Here is a 25505-nt window from a genome sequence, read left to right on the forward strand (position 1 = left end):
CTTCCTCTGGTGTATAATCAATACGATAATTGCCTATTTTTAAAATGTTCGTCAAATCGTCAGTCGGAATTATCAGAACGGGCGTTGAGGCTCAATTGTTACTACTGTCGTTGATTCTGTTCATCTGAGAAGCTAAGTTAATCTTCGGTCAACAAATCCACTTACCCGTATCTTTTATAAAGTATGTTATTGTTATATTTGCGAGATGGTGTATAGCTGCAATCCTATGGGCCTACGATTGAAATAAGTGTCAGGACTTGAGATACAGTTATGCTTGAGGTGTAGGAGAATGAGGTTTAAAAGTGGCATGTGATATCAGGAGTGTGTCGGGCAAGAAAGCGGGCAGACGCTCAATTAAGGACAGAACAAATTTCGGATGAATGTAAGTTAAATCAAGATATCTAAAGGCCAGCAATATTGTTTACAAAATCTGGACTGTATACAATGTTTCTTTGCAAAGTGTAACTTAACACTAATAAGCATACGTTCTGATCAATTTGAAAATGTAGGCATATATTATGGAGATATCAGAGAACCTACCAGACATGTCCAGAATAAACACCATTTACATTATCAAGAGGAATAAGTGGCATACTAAATACTTCTACCAGCATGATAGATTTTACATAAAGATATGCAAGAAAATTTTGGAGTCAGGAAGGAGTTTTCCCATGACAGCTCCCATATTAATTCAAACCATGCAAAAACAAACAAAAAAACACACTGATACAGAGCAGAAACAAGAATAACAGACAGTCACTACTGTAATGACTAGAGCAGTGTGTACGTAACATTATATCTAACTTAATTACGAAGAAGTAATAAGATCAACTGCTATATCTAATACAAAGGGTATAATCCTACAGAGCAGAAACATATAGTGGCAGATATGCACAGTTTAATCTTAAATCTACACTCTCAATTCAGTTTCTTGAAAGCTTCACTTCCGTGGTGGTGGTTTTAGTTGAGAAAAGTGAGAGAAAACGACGCACTAGGTGTGGAGGTTCCTTCAACTGTCGAAAGCCTTTGATCAGGTTCACCCTCGTGAGGGCGATCATACTCCTTACTGAGCCTTAAGTCTGTTGTACACGATCAAATGTTTGTCAAAATTCAAGACTTCACAAGAATTTTCAATACTTCATAAGTTTACTTCTCAAATCGCTTACAATATTTGATAAACCTTGAGAAGTCTTGAAAGTGAATTAGAACATGTTCTAATCGACGAAAGAATTGCCAAGTCTTTGATAGAATTGACCACTGGAATTCGAGTATTAACGATGCGCGCTATGCCGCTAGGCATGTTGCGATTGCTGGGCGGGAATCAAAGGAACAAACATGACTATCTCCATGACCGAGGGATGTTGCGTGTGTACTGAAATGAAATAGCGTATGACTGTTAGTGCCGGGAGTGTCCGAGGACATGTTCGGCTCGCTAGGTGCAGGTCTTTTGATTTGACGCCGATAGGCGAACTGTGCGTCGTGATGAAGATGAAATGACAATGGAGACACATACACCCAGCCCCCGTGAGAGCGAAATTAATCAATGATGGTTAAAATTCCCGACCCTGTCGGAAATCGAACCCGGGCCCCTGTGACCTGTGACTATTTAGCCATGGAGCCGGACTGTGGGTGTGTGTGTATTAACTGATAAGTATAAGGCACATTCCTGCCTATATTCAGTGAACTTCGTACAGTACCACAATAGAACTATAAAACGGCAGCGTACGAGGAGACTGCAAGAGGAATATCTCAAGGAAATGGACAGCTTTTATGTTTATTACCATACGGTAACCTATGAGTAAACACTGTCAGCAATGATCGATTTATGACGATCTTCGTATATTATTATTATTATTATTATTATTATTATTATTATTATTATTATTATTATTATTATTATTATTATTATTATTCCTAATAGGTACTCATATAATCAAGGGGTTGCCTGGCCGAGGCGGTAAAGGCGTGCTCGGTTCGCCCGGAAGGACGTGGGTTCGAATCCCCGTCAGGAAGTAGCAAATTTAAGAAACGAGATTTCCACTTCCATGGCCCTGAGGTTCACTCAGCCTGCACCAGAAATGAGTACCAGGTTCATTCCTGGGGGAAAAGGCGGCCAGGCGTAGAGCTAACCACTCTACCCCATCAAGTGCCGAAGTTACGGATAGTGGAAGCCTTTACCTTCCACCCCTCCAAGGGCCTTTATGGCCTGTACGGAGATAACATTGCTTTGCTTTTTTATCCATATAATAAGATATGCATTTCCGTTGCACTGCCATCATTTTTATCCAATTAATATGAGTAAATGCAATATCCCCGAGTTTGATTCCCGGCCAGGTCAGGGATTTTTCCCTGGATCTGAGAGCTGGTTTGAGGTCCACTCAACCTACGTGATTACAATTGAGGAGCTATCTGACGGTGAGATAGCGGCCCCTGTCTAGAAAGCCAAGAATAACGACCGAGCGGATTCGTCGTGCTGACCACACGCACTTCGTAATCTGCAGGCCTTCGGGCTGAGCAGCGGTCGCTTGGAATGCCAAGGTCCTTCAGGGCTGTAGTGTCATTTAAAAAAATGCAATATAACTTAATCTCTGCAAATGACGTTATGACAGTAACTATACTGCAAAAATTATGTCGAAGATAACCACATTAATATTTTCGGCATGCAAATCAGTAGCGGCGATGAGAGGGGGTAGTCAACACCCCCCCCCCCCTTTTTATGGAGAAAACATTACGTTTTAATTTCATTTTAGCCGGCCGAAACTACGAATTATTAAAACCAAGCAATTTGTACAAGCCGTGTTGCTTTATTAACTAATTAGTTCCTTTATTTTATTTTATTATTAAATAATATTTTGCAGAAATACCCACAAAATGTCGTTCGTCGCGGCTAACCGATTTGTATAACTCCCAGCAAGTAGTGGACACTTTGCATGTGCTGTGAGAAAGGGTAGCAGGGGATTTTTTTTTTTTTTTGCCAAGGTCATGGCATACCTGCCAACTTTTAGAAATCAAAAATAGGAAGACTTTTTTAATTCTTGGATTTCATCACATATATTGCGCCATGGTCTAGGTAAAAAAGGACAGGATAAAAAGCATACATATCTACAGTTACATTGCGAAATGACCATTAAATTTACAATCTTAAACTAAGAAAACATTAAAATGGCTACAAGAAAAATGTTCCTAATCACTCATTTATGACACTTACATACGAATAATAATATTTATATCACACCAATACACGCAACAAAATGCATAATAGTTTCCTTTATTAGACGGTAAAATGAACAGAAATTGAGGTATCTCTGAACACTTGGAGATAACGTTTGTTATATTTTTTGGCCATAACGTGAAGAGAAAACTACCACATAGGTACAAATAATTCAGTACGTCCCACACATTATTAACATACCAATTTGACAGGGGCGGGGGACACAGAAAAGCGAGAAAAAAACACGTGGCCTACAACTCCAACAAAATACGCACAGAAACGATATTAACCACACAAGCAAACAATTCATTCTTTCGTCCCGATTAATGGAGTCGCTAGCGTGCGCTAAACTCTCTTGCTTGTAGGATGATTGCCGTCCCGAATTCCCCGCTGCAAAGCGCACATGCTGCTGTGGTGAGCAGCAAACACGATACATGAAGGCGACGGACGATACACTCGCGAAATAAAGCATCAAATAAATACGCTTGAAAATGAGGTTGCGTAAATTACACAAGCACATAAGAATTTATCCTTTACCCTAGGGGAAGAGTATTGACCGTACTGGAGGTTACACTGGTCAAAAATAGGAATAATTTAAAAAATCGGAAGACGAGTTAAAAAACGTAAAGTTTCCGGGTAAATCAGAAGAGTTGGCGGATATGTCATGGACATTGAGGTAAGATTCACCTGCTTGCCGCGCGCAATCATCAGTTCGGCAGTCTCTTTAGTTTTTGTTAGTTTCTTAGTGTGTAGTCGAATACTACATGATTTGTAATCGTATCATCACGCCTTTACCTCTCTGTTGAAATTCGCTTAGAGAGCAGCTTTTGTTTTCAGTTTTGATGTACATACCCCGCCTCTCCTCCCACACTGGTATATCCCACAAAACCGGGAACTTTCTGTTGAGTGTACATCCCCCCCCCCCCCCTACACACACACACTTCTAATTCCCAATTGCCGTTACTGATGTAAATTATGATTTATTGCGTGTTTCTCTTCTTTTTTAGCGAATGCATCCCATTGCTAGTATAAGAACCACAACCCCTGTAAAAAGCAAAATGCTATCAAACCTTGCCAAACCTTCAGCAATTTTGAACAATCTTTGAAGAGATTTGACAGTTTTTCTGATGAAGTTTTGAAATGAAAGAAAACTCCTATCGTGTACAACAGGCTTTACGTGCACAGAAAGCAGGATGACACGGACAGACTTCGGAAGGAAGCGGCCATGTCGTACGGAAACATATGCTTGAAGTTAATAAAGGTAAACCCATGAAAATTGATTTCGAAGACATACCGTATGTATGCATACATGCTCTGAAAAAATGAGCGCTTGGTATTGTACATTTCATATTTTATCACACTTTATTTTAATTATCAAAACACAATTGGCTTTCAATGCAGACAAAAATCCTGTGGATACTCGCAACAAACAACCTATATCTATCGTAAAACTGTTTCTGAGATGCTGCCTCACCAAGGCGGTGAAGGCGTGCTCGGTTTACCGCGGAAGGACGTGGATTCGATTACCCGTCAGGAAGGAGAAAAATTTAAGATACGAGATTTCCACTTCCGGAGGTGCGCTCGGCCTACGCCAAAAATGAATATCAGATTAATAATAATACAAACATTATCATTATAGACTGTTATGTCTTTCAGCGTTCAGTCTGCAAGCCTCTGTGAATGTACTAAACGTCGCCACAATCCTCTATTTGCAACTAGTGCTGTGGCCACATTTAGTTCTATATCTCTTATCTTTAAATCGTTAGAAACTGAGTCTAATCATCAAGCTATCGAGCTCGGTAACTAGGAATATCTACAACAAAAAGTGTTTATCTAAAAAAAAAAAAAAACCTCAAACCGGAATGCTTATACGCGAGTGAATGTCTAATACTGAATTACAAGCTGAATAAATTAGAAGTATTGGAAAGAAAAATTATACGGAAAATACTCAGTCCACTAAGAACTACAGAACTCTGGAAATCAAGAAGTAATGATGAAATATACCGGAACGTAGAAAACATAACGGAAACAATGCGGAAGAGGCAATCAATATTTTTTGGACATTTATACGGAATGGATGACAACAGGTTAACCAAACAGATCTTCAAATGTCTTGGGAACAAGAAGTCAACAACAACCTGGATTCATGAAGCCAAGAAAGAAGAAACTTAAGGGAAGAAAAGGCAACAGAGAGAGAGATTTTTGGAAAGAAACTGATAAAATTAGAAGGATTTCAAGGTCGGAAGGGAATGAAAACAGGCTCACAATGGTCCGAGGAGAGGAAAAGGAAATGAAGGAGTATTGGAGGAAGAAGAAAGAACAACAAAGGATGAAACATTGAAACTGTCTCGTGGTCTCTAGAAGACCCTAACGGAGAAAGAAAGAATGAAAGAATAATAATAATAATAATAATAATAATAATAATAATAATAATAATAATAATAATAATAATAATAATAATAATAATAATAATAATAATAATAATACAGTCTAATAAAATTTCGTCCCACTAACTACTTTGACGGTTTAAGGAGACATCGAGGTGTCGGAATTTTGTCTCGCAGGAGTTCTTTTACGTGTCAGTAAATCTACCGACACGAGGCTGACATATCTGAGCACCTTCAAATACCACCGGACTGAGTCAGGAGCGAACCTGCCACGTTGGTGTCAGAAGGCCAGCGCCTCAACCGTCTGAACCACTCAGCTCGGCAATGCATGTTAATTCCTGGGGGCAAAGGCGCCAGGCGTAGAGCTAACCACTCTACTCTATCAAGTGCCGAGATTAAGGATTGGGGAAGCCTTTACCTTCCACCCTCGAAGGACCCAAGGAGATGACAGCTTCTTCAAATGTTTCTGAGGAAAGTGTACGTGCGAGCAACTTATAAAATACCATGCGTTCATTTTTCTTTGTTTGATTGTTTCTTTTTTTCTTTACTGGTTTTACAGCTTTCGGAGACATTAAGGGACCGGAATTTTGTCCACGCAAGTTATTTTGAGTACCAGTGCATCTACAAACATGAGGCTGGTACAAATGAACATCTTCAAATACCGTACCACCAAAGTGACTCAAATCGGGATCAAATTCGTCAACTTGAGCTCAGAAAGTCAGTGCTCGACCGTCTGAGCCACTTAGCCCAACGCATGTATGTACACATACTCGTTTACTGCAGCGACGTGAGAAGAAACTTATTTCTTTTATCTAACATACAGCTGTGTCTATGAGGCTGTATCCGATACATATAAACAGAGTCTGTAACTGTATTTTTTATAATCGCTCATGAGTTTCATGTTTTTAAGATCCATACTGGCACTGATAAAGACTTTCAGTAATAAGAAATCATCATTACAAAACTGCAACCGTAAACTATAAAATCACAGCAAAGGAAGAGAAAGGAAACCTGGAATAAGCTCCAGTTGTCATGCATCTCCAAGTCATTATTGCTTTCTAATTACAACGCCTGGTGTTTAACTGGGATAGTACTCACCATACGATGCCTTGCGCCCCGGAACCAATGGGCTTGAGATTCTGGTAACGTTTGAGGATGGTGAACTTAGTATCACCCACCTCCACAGTATAAAACATGGAGGAGAGCCTGGAGGACATCTTGGAGCCCAGGAGCGGCATGCGAGCAGGCAACGCTGCTGCTTCTCTGTCTGAAACAACAAGACTTTCATTACAACACAATAACAGACTACTTTCAATAATTCCATTTTTTCTTGGTAGCTTCAATACCGAGCCACAAGAGAACTACGAAAAAAACATTCAAGTCACACAACGGAACACCAGTCGACAGGTACATTAATTTCACCTTACACCCAAATATAAACATTATGACTCTGAAGATCTAAAAATTACTAATACATGTGTTTAAAGTCCTTGAAATAAATAAATAAATAAATAAATAAATAAATAAATAAATAAATAAATAAATAAATAAATAAATAAATAAATAAATAAATAAAATAAATAAATAAATAGCATTTGCAGACGATCTCGCAGTTTTCGCTGATTCTTTGGATGTGGCCACGAAGCAGATCAACCAGCTTCAAACACAAGCTGCAAAGGCGGGCCTCCAAAACTCCTTTGAGAAAACGAAATTAATTACAAACATCAAATTGGCGCCAAGTGAGCTAGAAGGGACTCACGGAAAAGTCAAGCGGATTGACAAATTTAAGTATCTTGGTGAATGGATAGAACCTAAGAGGGGCCTATGTCCGAAAAAGAAGCCTTTGATTCACGCATAAATAAAATTGAAATGGCTTACTATCTGACTTAAAATGTCTATAACAGAAGATCTGTGTATCTCTGAATGCAAAAATCAAACACTATTGCACTGTTATCCGGCCAGAGGCTCTATATACAGCGGAATGTCTCGCCATGAACAAAAAAGGCATGATGGAGAAATTGGAGGCCAAGGAAAGAAAGATTTTGAGGAAAATCTTAGGTCCAGTCATTGACAACGGCAAGTTTAGGAGACGGCACAACCAGAAAATAACCGACGTGACGCGAGGATTACTTTTTTATGGACACATGGCCCGAATGAAGTCAACACGGTTAACTAACCGCATTTTCACTTTTCTCCACGAGTAAAAGGCAAAGAAGGCATGGTTCAGGGAGGTACAGAAAGATCTGCAGGAGATTGAAATCTCATTTGAAGATATTCAGGAGCGTGACCCACTTAAGAAAAAACTCCAAGAACACCAGAGTTTCCAATCAAAGCCGAAGCTGAAAACTGGAAAGGCATGGACGAAAGAGCGAAAGGAGCAACACCGTATACGAATGAAGGAATACTGGACCAACATTAAAAATCAAAGGAAACAGTTCAAACGATGTGGTCCTTAGTTGGCCGAAACGAAACAAGAAGAAATAAATAAATAAATAAATAAATAAATAAATAATAAGCTGGCACAACCACGAACTATATACATCGGCGTGGAGACGATAACGGACACCATCCGGAAAATAATCACATACATGGGATTGTAAATAAAGGGTACAGATCTCTGCACATGGTTATGAAGGTGTTTAGGGGTTGTAGTAAAGATGTAAAGGAGACGGCATATAAGTCTCTGGTAGAACCCCAACTACAGTATGGTTCCACTGTATGGGACCCTCACCAGGAATACTTGATTCAAGAACTGGAAAATATCCAAAGAAAAGCAGATCGATTTGTTCTGGGTGATTTCCGACAAAAGAGTACCGTTACAAAAATCTTGCAAAGTTTCGGCTGGGAAGACTTGGAAGAAAGGAGAATAGCTGCTCGATTAAGTGGTATGTTCCGAGCTGGGCGTGGAATGACATTAGTAGATGAATAAGTTTGAGTGCTGTCTTTAAAAGTAGGAAAGCTAACAATATGAAGATAAAGTTCATGAACAAACTGGGGCAAATATTCGTTTATAGGAAGGTGAGTTACGGATTGGAATAAATTTTCAGTTTCTTTGAAATCATTTAAGAAAAGGCTAGGAAAACAACAGATAGGGAATCTGCCGCCTGGGCGACTGCCCTAAATGCAGATCAGTATTGACTGATTGAAAGGAGGATTACCTTTTATGGACACGTGACGCGAATGAGCCCACCAAGGTCGGATCATTACCTACTTTCAGGAGAAGAAAATCAAAGGGGCCTGGTTCTGTGAAGTGGAAAGAGTTCTCGAAGAACTGGAAATCACACGTAATGACATCCCGGAGGGTGTGCCACTCAGCAGGAAATGTCAAGCATGCCAGGGTTTCCAAGAAATTCCGAAGCTAAAAACAGGAAAGGCATGGACATACGAGAGAAAGGAACAACACTGAGAACGAATGCGGGAGTACTGCGCAGATATCAAAGTACGGAGAAGAATACAGCTAAAATGATATGGCCCATATTTGGTCCAAACGAAATCACTGATTGACTGATTGAATTAATGAATTATTTATAATTTATTTTTGCTACTTGTTCAGCGTTGCACAAAAACGGGTAGGTTTTCGACGAAGTTGAGAAAAGAAAAGGCTTGGACTGCGAAGGAGCGAAATTGAGAAATTACGGACAACCATCTTCAGGGCTGCTGATAGTGGGGTTCGAACCCAGCATCTCCCGAACGCAATCTTACAGCCTCAAGATCCGTACTGCATAGCCAACTTGCACATTATTATTATTATTATTATTATTATTATTATTATTATTATTATTATTATTATTATTATTTTGCTGTTTGCTTTACGTCGCACCGACACAGACTGATCTTATAGCGACGATGGGACAGGAAAGGCCTAGGAATGGGAAGGAAGCGGCCGTGGTCTTAATTAAGGTACAGCCCCAGCATTTGCCTGGTGTGCAAATGGGAAACCACGGAAAACCATCTTCAGGGCTGCCGACAGTGGGGCTCGAGTCCACTATCTCCCGGATGCGAGTTCACAGCTGCGCGCCCCTAACCGCACGCCCAACTCGCCCGGTATTATTATTATTATTATTATTATTATTATTATTATTATTATTATTATTATTATTATTATTATTATTATTATTATTTAATAAGCCACAACTACCTTTCCTCATACATCATTTCTGGAATCAACACATCACTTCCTAGGTCATTAACACTGTAAAATGTTGTAATGAATCAGGATGACTGTAATCCTGAGAGGAGGAAACGGTTGGAGAACACTAGGATAGACGATAGTTACTATATTTCTGTTGTAAGCACAGGAATGAATGTAGGCCTTTGGTCAATGCTACACAGTTCCCTGTCAATACCTCGCGAAATAAATTGCCCAGAAAGCAACTCGCTCCTTTCTTCAAATATTTTGAAGCATTAAGTTATTATCATGAGAAAACACAATGCCAAGTAAAAGTGTGAAAAGAGTTTTAAAGATCGTTAAAAGAATGTCCTCGGGAAATACACATGCACTGATCGTCGAGAATATTGTTCTTAAATAAAATACTAACGGAGACCCAATTCTCTCCAATCTTTAAAAGAGAACAGATAAAGGGGCGCCTACTTTCTCATCCCCGAAACTAATCCGCGTAAATCATCCCACTAATCTTATCTGTTTTAAAAGGTGCGCCGCCGCTATACAATGAGGGTCGTTTGCATATTCAATGGTGGAATTAAGTGGCCAAGACACACAAACAAAGCTCGAGGCTTGCCCACCTCGCATTTCTTCAAATCCTTAATGTTATTTTGCAAATATTAAAATTCTGTATGACTGGTAACCTGGCAAGAAGTTTTAATGCACGGGTAAAAAGTTGAGCTGGTTTTAAAATCCAATAATCGGCAAGAAAAGAAAATAACATAAATACACCAAATAAATTCCACTAATGTTATCATCGATGTCTTCGCGGCCCGTACTTGTAGACATGATATAGGCTTTTGGGCTAATGCTGTGTCAAGAAAATAAGGTGAAGATATTTACGTTTGGCAGAGAACTTTTCCCCGCATCTTCAAAAGAAAATCTCGACTGTTCACGAGGAAGACTTCAACAATAATGAGGGTTCGAATTTAGACGTTAGTGATAGAAGTATAAGTGGTACGTCCATTCGTCACCAGATGGTTCACCGTACGCGGTACAGCGCTAGCATTCGAAGCGGAAGCTGACGGCACCATCAGAAACGGTCTGGGAGGGGGGGAGGTAAATTCCACTAGCTAAAATACATTTGACAAACTTGTAGTTTCACATGAACAGCAAGAGAACGGAGAAGGGCAACAGTAGGAATATATATGGTGTTAGTAACTTGAAATACAACTAAATAATAATGTTATTTGCTTTACGTCCCACTAATTACTTTTACGGTTTTCGGAGACGCCGAGGTACCAGAATTTTGTCCTGCATGAGCTCTTTTACATGCCAGTAAATCTACCGACATGAGGCTGACGAACTGAGCACCTTCAAATACCACCGGACTGGGCCAGAATCGAACCTGCCAAGAACAGCGCCTCAACCGTCTGAGCAACTCAGGCCGGCGCTTGAAATACAGTTCTACGGCTGTTACTGTAGGCCCAGGCGCGCGCTCTGACTTTTCCTCCTTACTCTGGTAGGAAATCTGTGAGCAGCTGTCTACTACTTTACCTAGCTGTACAGTGGTACGGGCCAGCAACATGAGTGAACATTTGACATACAAGAAATCTTCTTCTTCTTCTTCTTCTTCTTGGTCTTTCCAGATCATCAATTAATAAAATTAATGAACAAAGCTGAAGTACAATGTCCGTTAACTTCCTTAAGAATGTGATCAAATCGAGCAGACAGCTTCATCTTTACAGGGCACGAATCTGGCAATATATTTAAATAATATAAACTTATTTTGGTTCATTATCGTCCGTATAATACAAATTCAATATATTCGTATTTCCTCTCTTAGATCGTCTCGGTCATCAGTCTAAAGACTGGTTTTATGCAGCGCTCCATGCCACCCTATCCTGCACTAACCTCTTTATTTATAAGTATGTAACTAATACATTCTACATCTACTCTAATATGTTCGACAACTTCATGCCTTTGTCTACCCCTACCGTTCTTACCACCTACACTTCCCTCAAAAACCACCGGGTGTCCTGCGACGTGTCCTATCATTGCATCTCTTCCTCACACTAATGGGATTCGACACAGATAGGTCTTATGGCGACGATGGGACTGGAAAGGCCTAGGAATGGGAAGGAAACGGCCGTGGCCTTAATTAAGGTACAGATCCAGCATTTGCCTGGTGTGAAAATGGAAAACCACGGAAAAACACCTTCAGGGTTGCCGACAGTGGGGTTCGAACCCGGTATCTGCCCGATGAGAGCTCACAGCTGCGCGCCCCTAACCGCACGGCCAACTCGCCCGGTCTATCTCTTCATTCGTGATTCGATTTTTCCAAATCACCTTCAGCATTCCTCTGTAAACCACGTTTCAAAAGTTCATGTTCTCTTTCTCAGCTACTTCTTGCTCATGTTTCACTTCCATACAATGCCATCTTTCTAATATTTCTATATCAATGTTCGAAGGGAGCGAATTTATTTTCTGAAGAAGAACCTTGTGGTTCATGTTTGTGGATTACTGTAGTCACGTCCTAGTTCGTGAACCATGGGCAACGGCTGAGTGGCCTAGTAAGTGGTCCTGAGAGTCGGGATACCAGTTCCTATGGAATGGGAGTGGGCATCTCGGACATATTCTGAGTCGTGGCCCTCCTTGTGCTCAGGCGGCTAGGACTATACAATTCACCGGTGGTCCATAACCCGTTAGAAGAGAGATCCTCACTTGGACTATGTGCAAGTAGGGTAGCATCCTGCTTCATGAATTTATCGAGCTCAGAACACTTCTTTAGCAAACCTCGGACCTATGGGAGTATCGGAGTCCCACTCCCATTTGACAGGCGAGGGACTCCTTGGAAACAACTTGGCGAACGAAATGGAATTCGATGGGGAGCTATCAATATTAATGAGGTTTATGGAAGAAAGAAAGTAGAATTGGCTGAGTCAGCAAAGAGGATGCATTTGGATGCGCTAGGAGTAAGTGATATTCGGGTAAGGGGAGATAACGAGGAAGAGAAAGGAGATTATAAAGTGTACTTGACGGGTGTTAGAAAGGGAAGGCCAGAGTCTGGGGTAGGTATCTTTATCAGGAATACCATTGCACGCAACATAGTTTCTGCTAGGCACGTAAATGAGCGAATGATGTCTGTAGATTTGTCAGTTGCAGGAATTAGGACTAGAATTGTGTCCGTGTATTCACCATGTGAGGGTGCAGGTGAGGATGAAGTGGACAAGTTTTATGAAGCATTGAGTGACATCGTGGTCAGGGTCAACAGCAAGGATAGAATAGTGCTAATGGGCGATTTCAATGCGAGAGTTGGGAATAGAACTGAAGGATACGAAAGAGTGATTGGTAAATGTGGGGAAGATATGGAAGCTAATGGGAATGGGAAGCGTTTGCTGGACTTCTGTGCTAGTATGGGTTTAGCTGTTACGAATACATTCTTCAAGCATAAGGCTATTCACCGCTACACATGGGAGGCTAGGGGTGCCAGATCCATAATAGACTATATCTTAACAGACTTCGAATTCAGGAAATCTGTTAGGAATGTACGAGTTTTCCGCGGATTTTTCGATGATACAGACCACTATCTGATCTGTAGTGAACTAAGTATCTCTAGGCCGAGGGTAGAGAAAGTGAAATCTGTCTGCAAACGAATAAGGGTAGAAAGACTCCAGGACGAGGAAATTAGACAGAAGTACATGGATATGATTAGTGAGAAGTTTCGAACAGTAGACAGTAAGCAAGTTCAGGATATAGAAAGTGAATGGGTGGCATACAGAGATGCTGTAGTAGAAACAGCAAGGGAATGCCTAGGAACAACTGTGTGTAAAGATGGGAAAAGGCGAACATCTTGGTGGAATGACGAAGTGAGAGCAGCTTGTAAACGTAAAAAGAAGGCTTATCAGAAATGGCTACAAACAAGGGCCGGGGCAGACAAGGGTTTTTACGCAGATGAAAGAAACAGAGCTAAACAAATAGTTGTTGAATCCAAAAAGAAGTCATGGGAAGATTTTGGTAACAACCTGGAAAGGCTAGGTCAAGCAGCAGGGAAACCTTTCTGGACAGTAATAAAGAATCTTAGGAAGGGAGAGAAAAAGGAAATGAACAGTGTTTTGAGTAATTCAAGTGAACTCATAATAGATCCCAGGGAATCACTGGAGAGGTGGAGGGAATATTTTGAACATCTTCTCAATGTAAAAGGAAATCATCCTTGTGGTGTTGCGAACAGCCAAGCTCATGAGGAGGAGGAAAATGATGATGGGGAAATTATCCTAGAGGAAGTGGAAAGGATGATTAATAAACTCCATTGTCATAAAGCAGCAGGAATAGATGAAATTAGACCTGAAATGGTGAAGTATAGTGGGAAGGTAGGGATGAAATGGCTTCATAGAGTAGTAAGATTAGCATGGAGTGTTGGTAAGGTACCTTCAGATTGGACAAAAGCAGTAATTGCACCTATCTATAAGCAAGGGAACAGGAAGGAGTGCAATAACTATCGAGGTATCTCATTGATTAGTATACCAGGTAAAGTATTCACGGGCATCTTGGAAGGGAGGTTGCGATCAGTAATTGAGAGGAAGTTGGATGAAACCCAGTGTGGTTTCAGACCACAGAGATGCTGTCAGGATCAGATTTTCAGTATGCGCCAGGTAATTGAAAAATGCTACGAGAGGAATAGGCAGTTGTGTTTATGTTTCGTAGATCTAGAGAAAGCGTACGACAGGGTACCGAGGAAGAAGATGTTCTCTATACTGGGGGACTATGAAATTAAAGGTAGATTATTAAAATCAATCAAAGGCATTTATGTTGACCATTGGGCTTCAGTGAGAATTGATGGTAGAATGAGTTCTTTTTTCAGGGTACTTACAGGGGTTAGACAAGGCTGTAATCTTTCACCTTTGCTGTTTGTAGTTTACATGGATCATATGCTGAAAGGTATAAAATGGCAGGGAGGGATTCAGTTAGGTGGAAATGTAATAAGCAGTCTGGCCTATGCTGACGACTTGGTCTTAATGGCAGATTGTGCCGAAAGCCTGCAGTGTAATATCTTGGAACTTGAAAATAGGTGCAATGAGTATGGTATGAAAATTGGCCTCTAGAAGACTAAATTGATGTCAGTAGGTAAGAAACTCAACAGAATTGAATGTCAGATTGGTGATACAAAGCTAGAACAGGTCGATAATTTCAAGTATTTAGGTCGTGTATTCTCCCAGGATAGTAATATAGTAAGTGAGATTGAATCAAGGTGTCGTAAAGCTAAGGCAGTGAGCTCGCAGTTGCGATCAACAGTATTCTGTAAGAAGGAAGTCAGCTCCCAGACGAAACTATCGTTACATCGGTCTGTTTTCAGACCAACTTTGCTTTACGGGAGCGAAAGCTGGGTGGACTCACGATATATTATTCATAAGTGAGAAGTAACAGACATGAAAGTAGCAAGAATGATTGCTGGTACAAACAGGTGGGAACAATGGCAGGAGGGTACTCGGAATGAGGAGATAAAGGCTAAATTAGGAATGAACTCGATGGATGAAGCTGTACGCATAAACCGGCTTCGGGTGGTGGGGCCATGTGAGGCGAATGGAGGAGGATAGGTTACCTAGGAGAATAATGGACTCTGTTATGGAGGGTAAGAGAAGTAGAGGTAGACCAAGACGACGATGGTTAGACTCGGTTTCTAACGATTTAAAGATAAGAGGTATGGAACTAAATGAGGCCACAACACTAGTTGAAAATCGAGGATTGTGGCGACGTTTAGTAAATTCACAGAGGCTTGCAGACTGAACGCTGAAAGGCATAACAGTCTATAATTATAATGTATGTATGTATGTATGTATGTATGTATGTATGTATGTATGAACCTTCCTTGCCTGCTGTCATCGTTAGTTATTCCACTACCTAAAAGCAAAGCAAAGTCACCTCCGTACAGGCCATGAAGGCCCTTGGAGGAGTGGAAGGTAAAGGCTTTCACCATTGTTAACCTCGGCACGTGATGGGGTAGAGTGGTTAGCTCTACGCCCGGCCGCCTTTACCCCCAGTAATTAACCTGGTACTCATTTTTGGTGTAGGCTGAGTGAACCTCAGGGCCATATGCACCTCCGGAACTGGAAATCTCGTTTCTTAAATTTTACGACTTCCTGTGTGTGCTACTTGCTTTACGTCGCACCGACATAGGTAGGTCTTGTGGCGACGATGGGACAGGGAAGGGCTAGGAGTTGGAAGGAAGCGGCCGTGGCCTTAATTAAGGTTCAGCCCCAGCATTTGCCTGGTGTGAAAATGGGAAACCACGGAAAACCATTTTCAGGGCTGCCGACAGTGGGGTTCGAACCTACTATCTCCCGAATACTGGATACTGGAAGCACTTAAGCGACTGCAGCTATCGAGCTCGGTTTTACGACTTCCTGACGGGGATTCTAACCCATGTCCTTCCGGGCGAACCGAGCACGCCTTTACCGCCTCAGCCAGGCATCCCCTTATACCACTACCCAAGTAACAATGTTCATCTACTTCCTTTAAGGCTTCATTTCTAATCCAATATTTCCTATAGCACCTGACTTCGTTCGACTACCACTCCATTAATTTTGTTTTGGACTTATTTACTTTAATCTTGTACTCCCCCGAGACTGTGTTCATACCACTCGACAATTTCTCTGGATCTTCTGCAGACTCAGACAAAATAACAATATAATCGGCAACTCGCAAAGTTCTCTCCTTGGATTGTGATTTCATAAAGCATAATTTCTATACATCGTTACAACAGTGCGGAATAGGCATATATTTTGAAATATATTCCGAATCAACTTTCATTAGTTTCTTTAACAATTCATCTTCAGTTGTCACCATCCAATACCACTGAATCTTTCGGCTTTTCTAAATCCATTTTTTTCCTTTTCTTTTGAATTCGTCTCAGCAATGAAAATATTAATTTACAGGGTAGGAAATTATTCGTTTGACCATCGGTCTATAAAGGGTTAAAAGACGACTACCTGTCGTTGGAACGTAAAATACATACACCTATGTAGAAAGGGGCGACTAAACAGGAGTTACAGGGGCTCTCCGCTCTGAAGTGGGGAGTGATCACTATAGCGGGGTCTAAAGGTATTCTTCAGACATACAACTCTTCACCATTCCTACGTGACCTCTCTTCTTCAATTCTAGTACCTTTCCGAACACGACTATATTTCGTTTAAGAGGTCTAAGATGTCCGTAATTTTGACGCCTTTGTTTTGCCGGTACCTTGATTACTGGAGTTGTAGGACCTTCCCTTCTTTCCCCTGTGTTTAGAGGAAAACTATTCTTCTTTAAAACAATATTATAATCAGTAGACATCACATTTGTATGCAAATGCGTTGAAGGTGAAATCGGATTAATTATCAAGCTTAATAGTGCAAATATATGCATATTCGCACATATCCCACATTAGCACATACATTTCAAAGTTTGGATTTATTGTGCATGTTTTCGACTTTCATTGTGCATATTTCAATATTTTTTACAGTCTACAAGAAAATATAAAGTAATTAATGCCGTAAACTCTTTCGGCAATGAAACTCTTCAAAGGGAACTGGCTTTTATCGAGACACACTTCCAAATCATACCAGAATCGAAACACGTAGGTTGCGTCTTGGTGATTCGCTGGACATAACGGAGAACGCGAAGCGTGAACTGGAAGGTATCCCAGGAAATCTCGGATATGTCCTTAAACTAAATCCGGCCTATGACATCATGATAGCTATAAATACATGTCTGGCTAGTATTGATACTGTGTATCCACCAGAAATGTGTACACCTACACTAGCTCCCTAATAATAATAATAATAATAATAATAATAATAATAATAATAATAATAATAATAATAATAATAATAATAATAATAATAATAATAATAATAATAATGTTATTTGATTTACGTCCCACTATCTACTTTTACGGTTTTCGGAGACGCCAAGGTGCAGGAATTTAGCTCCGCAGAAGTTATTTTACGTGCCAGTAAATCTACCGACACAAGGCTGACGTATATGAGCACTTTCAAATATCACCGGACTGACCCACGATCGAGCCTACCATATTGGGCTCAGAAGACCAGCGCCTCAACCGTCTGAGCCACTCAGACCGGCCACTAGCTCCCTAATTCAAGGGCAATCCTGTCACATCCGCAGATGTGAAGAGATCATTCTCCGTACTGAGGCTAGTTTTAACCGACAAACACTACTACTACTACTACTACTACTACTACTACTAAAGCGTTTTCATTCTTCCCCTGAAGGGGGAGGCGGCCTTCTTAGACGGTAACGCCGTCTCTCAGGCCGGAGATTTGTTGCAGTGGAGGAGATGCTGGGAGAAGGCGAGTGGGTTGGTGGCCGTGGCCTATACTAGGAACTGTCGCGGCATTCGCATTAGTATAGGAGAATGGAAAACCACGGAAAACCATTCTTAGGACAGCCGACAGTTGGGGCCAGCCGTGAGGTCCACCCCTGCCTCGTCTCCTATCTTCAGTACAGCCACGGTGGAGCCGCGGCCACCCGCCTCTGCTCGGTTGGTTGGTCAGAGTGCAGAGTTGTTGGATCACGGACCAGTCGTGCCAACTTGTGGGCCGAGACCCATTCTGCATCCAACGACCAGATTTATACCAGAAAACTTGGAGAAGTGTACTACAACGCAAATTATGGATTTAAGTGTGTTTCGTCACGTTTGTGACCTTTTTTACACGGTTTTCTTACAACCTCACTAACTGATTTAACATTTGTATTAATTAATCCACTCTGTCTTACCTAGGAGACGTGTGTATATTGTTTTAACAATGAACACTGATAGATTGATGCGTCTCACCAACTACGCATGGATTGTTTGTACTTGTGGAACAGACGCCGCAGCTTAAGTAGTGCGATTTTTGTTTGTTTTCATTGAGTTGTTTATTCACGATAGTAAATTTATGTAATGGTGTGGGTGAATCGCTTGAGACTAGTAACGGAATGTTACGTTTGCATTTGATACGAGTGTTTAATAGCATGAAAATAAGTTCATATATCACCACTTTTTGCAGCATAATTTGCAGGCTTATATTGGCAATTCATATAAATCCGATGTCTAAAAATCAGTATTTTTAAAGGATGACTGATTCTCCGCTGCTTTGCGGATCAGTGATAGAGTGTCGGCCTCCGGATCCCAAGATAGCTGGTTTAAACCCCGCAGAGATAGCCGGATTTTTGGAGGGCGGAAAAAATCCATTCGACACTCCATGTCGAACGATATCGGCATGTAAAAGATAGCGGTGACACATTTCGTGTTTACCCGACAAAATTCATATCTCAGCCACAGACACCCAAGAGAGTTGCGGTTTACTCTGTCGGCCATCTAGTAGGCCTACAGTAAAACGGAACGTCGAAATTGACAAGCTGACAGCCAGATGGTGTCGAATTAAAATGTCTGCACACGGTAGCTGGGGCCTTGCGATTATTATTATTATTATTATTATTATTATTATTATTATTATTATTATTATTATTATTATTATTATTGCCTCCGTGGCTCAGACGGCAGCGCGTCGGCCTCTCACCGCTGGATACCGTGGTTCAAATCCCGGTCACTCCATGTGAGATTTGTGCTGGACAAAGCGGAGGAGGGGCAGGTTTTTCTCCGGGTACTCCGGTTTTCCCTGTCATCTTTCATTCCAGCAACACTCTCCATTCTCATTTCATAGCATCTATCATTCATCAATAAATCACTTTGGGAGTGGCGACCCCATCGTACTAATAGCCTATATCTGCTTCATTCATTACATCCCTGACCCGGTCAATGACTGGAAAACAGGTTGTAGGTTTTCATTTTCATTATTATTACTGTTTTCTCACAACTGCTGCACACACTCTCTCTCTCTCTCTCTCTCTCTCTCTCTCTCTCTCCATGTCTGCTATACTATTAAACCCTTAACTGATACTACCATAATTCCAAGAATTACAGAATCTCTCCTATAATGGATTGGCGTTAAAAAACATTTTACTATTTCTTTCAGGAAGATACACACAAGTACTTCTATGCTTCAGCTCCTTAGCTTGAATAGTCAGTGTAGTGGCATTTGGTTCTGAGGACCACGAGTTCGATACCCGTCCGGGTCGGGGATTTTAGCTGTGTCGGGTTAATTCCTCTAGCTCGGGGCCTGACTGTTCGTTCTATAAATCTTCATTTACACACAACACATCACACTACCAACCAGAACGGAAACTCATCCTCCACACACGGTTGGCATGAGGAAGGGCACTCCATTGTAAAACTAGACTTACGCCATATTGGTGCCGATCCCAGGTATTTGGGGGAAAATCAGGAAAGGAAAACAAAAGAACACGCAGGCACTCGCATTATTAACTTCTTCGCCACAAGAGAAGTATGATAAGATCTTGGAGTTTTGATACTACAGAAGATTTGGAAGAATGGCCAAACCAGCATGTTCGGAAGAAACTAACTTTAAAAGGTCAGTCTCGACTTAAAGCTGTGTATCTGCTTGACATATCCCGACCAACGAGGTGGCATCTAACAACTGACATTTATCCGGTTTCAGGGTGAGAGCCCGCAAATGATCAGGAGGAGAGCGCCGCAACACTTTAAATTCTGCCATGGGCGAGCAAGAAAACACATCATTACAACTGGGTGCGTTGCTCTCATGAAACAAGTTAAAAAGTTTGGGACAATAATAATAAAAATGACCGGGCGAGTTGACCGTGCGGTTACGGGCGCGCAGCTGTGAGTTTGCATCCGTGAGACAGTGGGCTCCAACCCTCCTGTCGGCAGCCTTGAAGGTGGTTTTCCGTGGTTTCCCATTTTCACCCCAGACAAATGCTGGGGCTGTACCTTAATTAAGGCCACGGCCGCTTCCTTACCAATCTTAGGCCTTTCCTATCCCATCGTCGCCAGAAGACCTATCTGTGTCGATGCGATGTAAAGCATTTTGTAAAATAATAATAATAATAATAATAATAATAATAATAATAATAATAATACACCTTAGTGGCGCAGAGAACTGAATATGTATAATTTCCATTTATTTTGGAAAGACCTCCTGTATTTACATGCTGCCGCTAAGAACAAGGTAAAACATATCAATTTTCTGTACATATCTATTAATTAAAGAAAATTCAAAATTAGCTGTAGAGGTGGTGTCTCAGGATCTCGATGGAGCCTCGGAGGACGAGGGTCGCGATTTCGGGGATGAGCTTCATTGGGAGTTGGAAGCGCTTCCATGTGGCGACGAAGTTCAAATTGGAGTCAGGGTAGGGTGTAAAAGCCAAAATTTTGATGTTGATTGCCAACCCTTTGCAGATAATCTTGCAGTTTTTCCGATTCCTTAAACAAAGCTGTGGAACAGGTTTTACAGCTTAAAACACAAACAGCGAAAGCAGGCCTACAGATCACTTTTGAGAAAACAATTTTTTTTTAAAACTAATATCAAGCTGGCACAAAACAAAATGATACGAGTAGATAAGTTCAAGTAGACCTATCTGGTTGAAATGATAACACCAAACTTGTCAGAGAGAGAAGCCTTTACATTACGGATGAACAAAATAGAAAGGTTATACCATTTAACCAAGGGCGTCTACAACATAAGGACCGTATCTTTCAAAGCAAAGCTGAGGCATTACTGCAGTGTCATCCATCCAGGTCATATATGCTTCAGAATGTCTTGCAATTAAAAAAGGCCTTGAAGCCAAAGAAAGGAAGATTTTGAGAAAGATCTGAAGTCCCGTCAATGCGGAGTACAGTAAATGGCATAACGGCGAACAATACACTCACGTAGAGAAGCTTCCCCGTACGATCCGACACGAATGCACCAAACAACACTGACCAACCGCATCATTCCTTTATATCAGCAGAAGAAAACCAAAGGGGCTGGTTCGTTTAGGTGGACAGATGCCTTGAAGAAGTGGGAATCACACATAATGACATCCAGGAGACTGTCCCATTTAAGAAGCAACTTCAAGCGTTCCAGCGTTTCCGAGACAAGCCAAAATTAAAAACAGGAAAGGCAATGACACAGGAGAGGAAATAACGACACCGAGAACGCATGCGAAAATACTGGGCAGACATCAAAGCCAGAAGTAGCCAGTTGAAATGACGATGTCCAAAGTTGGCCGTTACATGAAAAAATAATTATTAATAATACACCCCGGTTTTCGACCTCGTGGCAGACCAAATATCGCTACTACACCACACTAGCATGTACTGAAACCCTGAATGTTGCCGAATACTTGGACTCTCACTCGCCATGGTAAGATAAAAAAGACGAAAAAGAGGTCCAACGAAAGACCTCCGTCCCATGTCAAAATTCATGTGGGCGAATATCGCCAGAGCTCAACTCTAATTATGTAACGCTATCACTTGTTTCGACTAAGCACCGTCTCATGTTTTACGGTCATCTCGAATGCCTAAAAGCAGATTTCTTGATCTGATAACTTGGAAATGTATACCACTTCCGAGGGCAACTGCAATGAAGGAGAATGTGATGTCCCAGACACTGGTTCAAGAAATAAGTTCAGGATCGGGGTACAAGGGAAGTTCCGGAAACAGTGAGAAGAACTGGCGCAAAGTGGTCTGAAGAACGAAGAACTGCATTCTCCACCAAGATGAATTCCAGAAAGGCTGACAAGTGTAAAATGTGGTCCTAAGTGGCCAAACCGATATATAATAATAATAATAATAATAATAATAATAATAATAATAATAATAATAATAATAATATCGTGTGGCTATTTCTAGCCGAGTGCAGCCCTTGTAAGGCAGACCCTCCGATGAGGGTGGGCGGCATCTGCCATTTGTAGGTAACTGCGTGTTATTGTGGTGGAGGATAGTGTTATGTGTGGTGTGTGAATTGCAGGGATGTTGGGGACAGTACAAACACCCAGCCCCCGGGCCACTGGAATTAACCAATGAAGGTGAAAATCCCCGACCCGGCCGGGAATCGAACCCGGGACCCTCTGAACCGAAGGCCAGTACGCTGACTATTCAGCCAACGAGTCGGACATAATAATAATAATAATAATAATAATAATAATAATAATAATAATAATAATAATAATAGCCTGATAATAGATTGCCTAACTTTTGCAAATGATCTTCCGATATTTTCTGATTCCCTGGATACTGAAGCAAAACAAATCAACCAATTCAAAACCCAAGCAGCGAAGGCTGGCCTTCAGATTTCTTCCGATAAAACGGAGTTTAACTGTGGAAAAGTGGAAAATCAAACGGGCAGAAAAGTTAAAGTACTTAGGCTAGTAGATAGTACCTAACAACTCTGAGAAAGAAGCATTCACGTCTAGCAACAACAAGACAGAAGTGGCATATCAGCTAACTAGAGATATCTACAACAAAAGATCAGTGTCCATCAATGCCACTACTGTTCAGTCATTTGTCCAGAAGCCCTGTATGCAGCAGGATCAATTGAAAAGTTAGAAGCCAAAGAATAATCCCCACAAAGATTCCACGCGAAGTCAGAGAAAATGAGTAAAGCAGACGGCATAACAACGAACTGTAACTGCATGTGGAAAGGATAACAAATACCATTCGGAGGATTAATCTTTGTGGCTGCATAACACGTATAAGCTCGCAGAGACTGACCAGCCCGATATTTTTCTACTTTGTAAACAAGAAGCCCAGTCCGGCCCCGCGGTGTAAGGGGCAACGCGTCCGCCTGTCACCCGGCGACCCCGGGTTCGATCCCCGGTTGGTTCAGGGGTTTTTAATTGTAAATGATTGATATCCCTGGCCTGGGGACTGGGTGCTTGGGTCGTCCTTAATGTTCCTTTCCTCACATTCAACACGTTACACTTCCGCCATTTACATAATACACGCAGGTTCCTCACATATGGTGCAAGTAGGGGAAAAAGATCGACGCCCCGAACAAATACTGTAGCATTAAAAATAAGAAGCCTAAGGGACCCTGGTTCACTGAGTTGAAAGACCTTCGAGATATAGAAACCACACATGAAGACATCCCGGAACGTGCTTCTCTCCAGCAGAATCTTCGAGCATACCAGTGATCCCAAGAAAAGTCAAAGTTGAAAACAGGCAAGAAGTGGACTGATGAAGGATGCAAGTTTGCATACGAGAAGTTTCTAACCCGCAAGGGTACAGCAATACGTGAAGACTGAAAATTCACACGGGGTTGCAATAAGGGGGAGTTCTCCGAAAAAATGGAAGCTGCTGGCTCGATGCACATTCTATACTAGTTCTATAACACAGCTATTTTTTTATTTACCAAAATTTGACTTTCGGTCTCATCATCCATCCAGCCAGCTCCAATTCTGTAGTTTTCTTATTATTAATTATGAGATGGTTCATGTTTGTGGGTTACTGTAGTCACGTCCTAGTTCGTGAACCATGGGCAACGGTTGAGTGGCCTAGTAAGTGGTCCTGAGAGTCGGGATACCAGTTGCTATGGAATGGGAGTGGGCATCTCGGACATATTCTGAGTCGTGGTCCTCCTTGTGCTCAGGCGGCTAGGACTATACAATCCACCGGTGGTCCATAACCCGTTAGAGGAGAGATCCTCACTTGGACTATGTGCAAGTAGGGCAGCATCCTGCTTCATGAATCGACCGAGCTCAGAACATTTTAAGCAAGCCTCGGACCTATGGGAGTAACGGAGTCCCACTCCCATTTGACAGGCGAGGGACTCCTTGGAAACAACTTGGCGAACGAAATGGAATTCGATGGGGAGCTATCAATATTAATGGGGCTTATGGAAGAAAGAAAGTAGAACTGGCTGAGTCAGCAAAGAGGATGCATCTGGATGTGCTAGGAGTAAGTGATATTCGGGTAAGGGGAGATAACGAGGAAGAGATAGGAGATTATAAAGTGTACTTGACGGGTGTTAGAAAGGGAAGGGCAGAGTCTGGGGTAGGGCTCTTTATCAGGAATACCATTGCACGGAACATAGTTTCTGTTAGGCACGTAAATGAGCGAATGATGTGGGTAGATTTGTCTGTTGGAGGAATTAGGACTAGAATTGTGTCCGTGTATTCACCATGTGAGGGTGCAGATGAGGATGAAGTTGACAAGTTTTATGAAGCATTGAGTGACATCGTGGTCAGGGTCAACAGCAAGGATAGAATAGTGCTAATGGGCGATTTCAATGCGAGAGTTGGGAATAGAACTGAAGGATACGAAAGGGTGATTGGTAAATGTGGGGAAGATATGGAAGCTAATGGGAATGGGAAGCGTTTGCTGGACTTCTGTGCTAGTATGGGTTTAGCTGTTACGAATACATTCTTCAAGCATAAGGCTATTCACCGCTACACATGGGAGGCTAGGGGGTACCAAATCCATAATAGACTATATCTTAACAGACTTTGAATTCAGGAAATCTGTTAGGAATGTACGAGTTTTTCGCGGATTTTTCGATGATACAGACCACTATCTGATCTGTAGTGAACTAAGTATCTCTAGGCCTAGGGTAGAGAAAGTGAAATCTGTCTGCAAACGAATAAGGGTAGAAAATCTCCAGGACGAGGAAATTAGACAGAAGTACATGGATATGATTAGTGAGAAGTTTCGAACAGTAGACAGTAAGCAGGTTCAGGATATAGAAAGTGAATGGGTGGCATACAGGGATGCTGTAGTAGAAACAGCAAGGGAATGCCTAGGAACAACTGTGTGTAAAGATGGGAAAAGGCGAACATCTTGGTGGAATGATGAAGTGAGAGCAGCCTGTAAACGTAAAAAGAAGGCTTATCAGAAATGGCTCCAAACAAGGGCCGAGGCAGATAGGGATTGGTACGTAGATGAAAGAAACTGAGCGAAACAAATAGTTGT

At 41.5% G+C, this 25505-nt stretch overlaps 1 protein-coding gene across 5 annotated transcripts in view; it reads right to left on the reverse strand.

The window, feature by feature from the left end:
- The window catches only part of bsk (mitogen-activated protein kinase dJNK), a 662508-nt gene that overhangs the window by 82939 nt on the left and 554064 nt on the right, over positions 1 to 25505 (reverse strand). For 3 of the 5 annotated variants that reach the window (XM_067138506.2, XM_067138507.2, XM_067138505.2), the window contains one exon: positions 6697 to 6865. In XM_067138506.2, coding sequence (XP_066994607.1) covers positions 6697 to 6836 — 140 coding nt within the window. In that variant the 5' untranslated portion in view covers positions 6837 to 6865. The remainder of the gene's footprint in view (positions 1 to 6696; positions 6866 to 25505) is intronic. The other 2 variants (XM_067138509.2, XM_067138508.2) reach the window with 1 other exon arrangement.

Source organism: Anabrus simplex, chromosome 1 (genome assembly GCF_040414725.1).
Source record: "Anabrus simplex isolate iqAnaSimp1 chromosome 1, ASM4041472v1, whole genome shotgun sequence".
Classification (NCBI taxonomy): domain Eukaryota; kingdom Metazoa; phylum Arthropoda; class Insecta; order Orthoptera; family Tettigoniidae; genus Anabrus; species Anabrus simplex.